Source organism: Nycticebus coucang, chromosome 10, assembly GCF_027406575.1.
Source record: "Nycticebus coucang isolate mNycCou1 chromosome 10, mNycCou1.pri, whole genome shotgun sequence".
Lineage (NCBI taxonomy): Eukaryota > Metazoa > Chordata > Mammalia > Primates > Lorisidae > Nycticebus > Nycticebus coucang.
This window is the reverse complement of record NC_069789.1, coordinates 21,830,139-21,836,138: the sequence shown is the minus strand read 5'-3', so window position 1 is coordinate 21,836,138 and position 6,000 is coordinate 21,830,139. Positions and strand designations below refer to the sequence as shown.

General features: G+C 55.5%; 1 protein-coding gene across 1 annotated transcript in view; it reads left to right on the top strand.

Annotated features, from left to right (window-relative positions):
• The first annotated feature begins 2,249 nt into the window (after positions 1-2,249).
• NID1 (nidogen 1) overlaps positions 2,250-6,000 on the top strand; it is a 92,408-nt gene continuing 88,657 nt past the window's right edge. Inside the window, exon 1 of the mRNA XM_053606838.1 lies at positions 2,250-2,617. Within this exon, the coding sequence (XP_053462813.1) occupies positions 2,393-2,617 (225 nt within the window). The 5' untranslated portion in view covers positions 2,250-2,392. The remainder of the gene's footprint in view (positions 2,618-6,000) is intronic.

Below are 6,000 nucleotides of genomic sequence, written 5' to 3'. Positions count from 1 at the left end.
CATGGATGGTCTTAGCTAATCTCATGACAATCCTTTGTATTTAAATACGGAGATCCCATACAAAGGCAAAGATACCCAGGCTGATGTGGCCAACGTGAAGCCCAAGCCTGAGCCTGGCTGACTTTGGGGGCTGTGCTGCCGGGAACTAGCAGAGGACTGCTCTCCTCCAGGATTGGCTGAGGACAATGCCACGGACCAATAGGAGTTCCAGAAGCCATCTGAGCACCAAAAAGGGAGAGAATGTGTGAGAGAAGAAAAAGCATTCCAGGCACAGACAGCAGTTCTGGAGGCAGCTCTGATGTGGGACCCTTGGGTAGGGTGGGGAGGGAGTTTTGAACAAGGACAATCTGAGGTCAGGCTTTCCCTCATGCACTGGGGACAGGTGAGTCATGGAGCCCACGCTGCGTGCAGGTGAAGGTGGAGGAGAAGAGCCTGGTGTGGAGCTCGTGGTGCAGCAATGCGAACAGGCCCATAAGCCCAGAGATGGATGGACCAGGCAGCAGCTGCCTATGGGAGGCCTGGGGCAAAGTCAGGAAGGAGGTGGGGGCGGCAGTTCAGAAGGCAGACAGCTGGCAGGGAGCCAAAGGAAAAGCCACCGGATTTGACAACAGGCAGCATTAGTCACTCTTTAGCAAGGGGAAAAATGAAGCAAACAAAGGCCACTTAATGTAGTGATTAAAAGTGGGGTCCCCATTGCTGGACCACTTTGGGTCACATGCAGGCTGCCAGCTGTGTGTGTAGCAGAATGACTTCTGTGTCTCTAGGCTGTTCCTCTGTAAAATAGGAATGGTGTCTGTCTCCTAGGGTAATCATTGTGAGTGCAAAGCGAATTAATACATTTATGACATTGGGTACCTGGCAAGCCCCAGATGAATGTTATCTCTGAGCGATATCTAATGAATTTAAAAGAAAAGGTGTCATGAGCAGATAAAAAACTATGCTCAGAAAGCAGGCTTCATTTCCTTTTTCTTTGTTTTCTGCTAGTTCAGGACTTACAACCCCTAAATGTTATACAGAATTTGGAGAATTATTCCAAACTATGTTCAAGGTCATTAATTTTAGCTGCTGAGCGGAAAGGCGGTTGTCCCGTTGGACCCCTCCAAGTTAACTGGTCTGACATCAAAACATCCATTTCTGGTGGTCACGGGTCCTCTTCCCTGACGTCAAAAGTCTTCATTTATTTTCCAGTCCTCCAGGTGCAAAACCTCCACCCCAATTTTAACTTCATTTCCTCTTCACAGTGTCAAACTTCAATGAGGTCTTGTTCCTTCTTTCATTTTAATGTCTCTCGGATTCATTTCTTCCCGGTTTCTGCCTCTCCCAACCCTGTTCGCCTCCCCTTTCAGTGGTCCTGTAATGACCTACCTGTTTATACTTTCTGCCAAATTAATGATCAGCCGTTTTGAGGATATCACTGAAATCCCGCATTTCCTTTTGTTTTGAACTTTCAGTAGTTCTTGGTGGAGTGCTAAAGTGAGTTAAAATACCTACATTTGTTATTCAAGGGTCTCCCTCCAACAGTCCCCTCCCCAGATTCTTGGCCGTGGGATGGGGTCTCGAATCCTGCCGACGCAAGCCGTCCAGCAAGCCGGGTTGACTCTGCCGGCTCACACGGAGCGTTCCCTGGCCAGTTACTCCAGCCCTGATGTCTCTTATCACTGGGGGTCCCCATCCAGCCTAACCTGGATCGTGTCTTGGAACTCGTGGGTCTCCGAGGGGGGACCCTGTTTCTCACCGAACTTCCACATCAGGGGGCACAGGGTTAAAGGTGCTCAAACTGTGGGATAAACGGATGGAGAGTAAATGACCGAAACTGTGGGATAAACTGATGGATAGTGAAGGAACGCGCTCCGGCCATGGTCCCCTGCAGATTTCCAGCTCCACCCCCCCCTCCCACCTCCCCTCCCGCCTCCCCTCCCGGACCTCCCCGAGCGCCGGAATGGGCCCTGCTCGCGGGCAGAGCATTTGCGCGTCGCCTGCTCTCCACGACTTAACCCTGATCAGAGGACTACAGTGCAGAAACCCGCGCTACGCTGCCACCCCCGCAGGGGCCGCTCGATGAGAACCCGGCACAGCGGGAGCCGCGGAGGACTCGGGGTCGCCCCTCGCCCTCCCCCTCGCGGCCATTGGGCCGCCTCGGCCGCGCGCCGGGTGGACGGGGCGGGCCCTTCCCACCTCCCCACCTCCCCTGGTCCCCTCCCCTATTTCCCGGGGTGGGGACGCGGGGAGGCGGGAGGCGAGAGGGGCTGCGGCAGGGCGTCCGGTTACACCTTCGCCTTCTCGGCCTTCGGCGCGGGCCGCTCGGCGTGCGGGGTGCTCGGTGTGCGGGGCGCTCGGTTTGCGGGGTGCTCAGTTTGCGGGGCGCTCGGCGTGCGGGGCAGCGGTCGGGATCATGCTGGCCGCGGGCAGCCGGCGCGGGGCGGTGTGGACGCGGGCGCTGCTGCTGCCCCTGCTGCTGGCCGGGCCCGGGGGCTGCCTGAGCCGCCAGGACCTCTTCCCCTTTGGCCTCGAACACGGGGACCTGCAGCTGGAGGCCGGAGACGACCGCGTCTCCCCTGCCCTGAAGCTGAGCGGGGCGCTGCGCTTCTACGACAGATCCGACATCGACTCGGTCTATGTGAGTGCTGGCCGGGCCGGGCAGCGGGGGACGGCGGGGCGGGTCGGGGCGGGTGGACGCGGACGGGGACCAAGGCCCGCCGGCCGCCGGGTACCTGGCGGGGCCCAGCCTGTGCCTGCCCGCCGGGTCTCCCCGCCGGCCGGTCAGTGCAGTGCGGGGCTCGCGGGTTGGCGGTCACCGCCCTGCGGGGTGCGGGGCTCTGCCGCGCCCGCCGGACCCGGGCCGGGCCGAGTGTCCTCCCGGCCGCTGCGGGCTCCCTGGCCGCCCACCGGGCTGTGGGTCCGCGTCGCTCCATTGTCCTGCGCCTTTGGGGAAGGACCCGGCCGGCCCGGCGGGCGGGTTCGCGCGGGGTCTCCGCAGGAAGCAGCCAGAGCTGGGCGCGCGGGCCCCGGACGTCTGCGGGTGCCCAGGCCGGGGCCGAGGGGAGCAGCCAGAGCCGGCGCTTTTTTTTTTTTTTGTAGAGACAGAGTCTCACTTTATGGCCCTCGGTAGAGTGCCGTGGCCTCACACAGCTCACAGCAACCTCCAACTCCTGGGCTTCAGCGATTCTCTTGCCTCAGCCTCCCGAGTAGCTGGGACTACAGGCGCCCGCCACAACGCCCGGCTATTTTTTGGTTGCAGTTTGGCCGGGGCCAGGCTTGAACCTGCCACCCTCGGTATATGGGGCCGGCGCCCTACCGACCGAGCCACAGGCGCCGCCCTGGCGCTTTTACACGGCCCCTGCATTTGTGCATGTGGGCTCCGGATATGCTTGGCAATAATCCTGCTTTCTAGTTGGGTTCGTTTCAGAGTTCAGGGCTGGGACCGCAGGCGCCCGGGGATCCAGTTTCCTGTGGCCGAGCGTCGTCACCACGGGGGTCCCGGAGGAGCCGACCAGATGACCCCCGGGGACCGTCCCCAGCAGTAGCGAGGCCTGGGGCACTGTCAGCTCGGCGAAGGCCTTTCTTGCCTCGCACCACGTGGATTTCATGTAAAGCTCAGACGCATTCCAGGAGTGGGGGGCGACCCCAGGGAGGCCGGGCCTGTCCTGCCGGTGAAAAGCCAGCGCTCCCGGTCTGGCCCAGGCGGACAGAGCCCTGGACGACGCCCACGTGGAGTTTGTCGGCGTTGCCTGAAAATAATGAGCCCTAAAGTCCCATCCACAAACAGCCCTGGCCCTTGTTGGGCGACTGCCCTGGCAGTTTCCAGAGTCTGGTGAAGCGTATAGACCCCGTTTCAGTATAATGCTTTCAAATGCGTAAAATAAAACCTTTCTTACCAAAGAAACCAGCTATGTCGAAATACAGATCAAAATATTTTATAATTCATAAATTCATTATAATATTTTATAATCCTATTCTATGGCATAGGATTCGTGCTTACTTTTAACTACATTAAATAAGAAGGGGTAGCAGTGAAGGCAGTGGCAGGTCAGGTAATCACTGAACCTGAAGTTCACGGGACTATAAACAATATTCAGACACCTGCAGCAGCTATAATTCAACATGCAAATATCTGTGACTTCTCCTAGTGACGGTCACTAAAAGTGCCATCGGTACCGTGCTTTGTTACCTAGTCTGTCCCCATGAAACCCTGTCAAAGTGTTCAGGTCAATTTGGATTTATTTATTTATTTATTTATTTTGGAGACAGACTCTCACTTTATTGCCCTCAATAGAGTCCTGTGGCATCACAGCTCACAGCAATCCCCAATTCTTGGGCTTCAGTGATTCTCTTGTCTCAATCTCCCGAGTAGCTGGGACTACAGGCACCTGCCACACTGCCTGTCTATTTTTTGTTACAGTTTGGCTGGGGCTGGGTTCCAACCTGCCACCCTTGGTATATGGGGCCAGCACCCTACCCACTGAGCCACAGGCACTGTCCATTGATTTGGATTTAATCCTCTTTTTTTTTTTTTTTTTGAGACAGTTTCACTATGTCACCCTCAGTGAGTGCTATGGTGTCACAGCTCACTACAATCTCTAACTCTTGGGCTTATGCAATTCTTTTGCGTCAGCCTCCCAAGTAGCTGGGACTACAGGTGCCCACCACAACGCCCAGATAGTTCTTTTAGTTGTAGTTGTCATTGTTGCTTAGCTGGCCTGGGCTGGGCTCAAACCCACCAACCTTGGTGCATGTGTCTGGAACCTGTGGCTGGCACCATAACCTCTGTGCTAGGGTCATGGAGCCTTAATCTGCATTTCAAAGAGAAAGAATTCCACAGGTCTCTTTGGATTTTATATCTGTCCTGTAGGTGGGTTCCCCAGGAAGCTGACTTTGACCATGATGGAGATTAAGCAGGTAGATTATTTATTAGGATGCTGTCCAATCCACCCCTGTGGAAGGGAGGGAAATGAAGGATTGAGCAGAGGGAGAAGCCAAGCTGCAGTGAAGTCCCAACAAAGGTCTCAGCTCTGAAGCTGGGATGGTCCTTCAGAGCTGTCTGCAGTGAGTCCCATGTCTGAGCCCAGCGTTAACAGGTGAGGTAACCCATAGTGGCAACAGGCATGGGTACTGGGAAAGGGAAAGAACTGGGGCCAAACGATGCAGTTGTTGAGGCCTGTTGTTTAGCAGGCCCAGGCCGTGTTCGAAACCTGCCAGCCCTGGTGCAGCGGCACGTGCTCTAACTATTGAGCTACAAGTACCCAGCCGCAATATACCATGTGTAGGGTCATAAAAAATGGCTGGAAGGTTTGAGATTGGTGGGTTAAATTATCTGTAGCTGGTCACAGGCATGCTTGTCTTTAGTCAGTCAGTCTGGGAGGCATTAGCAAGATGGCATGGACAGAGGAACAGGAGAGTTTGGAAGCTGCTAGTTGATCCAGACACTCGGGGATGAGAGTCTACAGAAAGGGGGAGGAGGAGAGAAGAGGGTAGACATGATAGGTCCACAACAACAGGCTAGACACAGGTGGGCCATGATGGAGAAGGCAGACAGTGACGGGGAGGTTGGAGGGCTGGCTCCCGTGAAAGGGATTAGCCTGGGTTTGACTCAGGTTTTGGGACCAAAAAGGGGACCAGAAAGTGGAGATGCTCCTGTAGCTGGTAACCCTGGAAGGAAGCAGTCAGGCTGGGGAGGAAGATGGAAGCCTGGAGACCCAGGTTTACAAGGAGAAACAGGGTAGTAAGAAAAAGCGGAGAGCTGGAGTTATGGCCTAGAAAATAATACCTACCATTGGTGATGCTCTGATGGAGCAGTTCTCCGAGTGATGTCCAGGAGTCTCAGGGTGTCCGGAAGCCTTTTGCAAGGAATTTACAAGGTCGAACTCTTTTCCTTATAATGCTAAGATGTTATTTGCTTTCTGTACACCCGTGATCTCACATGAGTGTGTTGGAGCACACCAGAGGCTAAGTGTGGAAGGGAGGGAAATGTGTGTGCACACCAGAGTGTGCAAGTAGACAGAT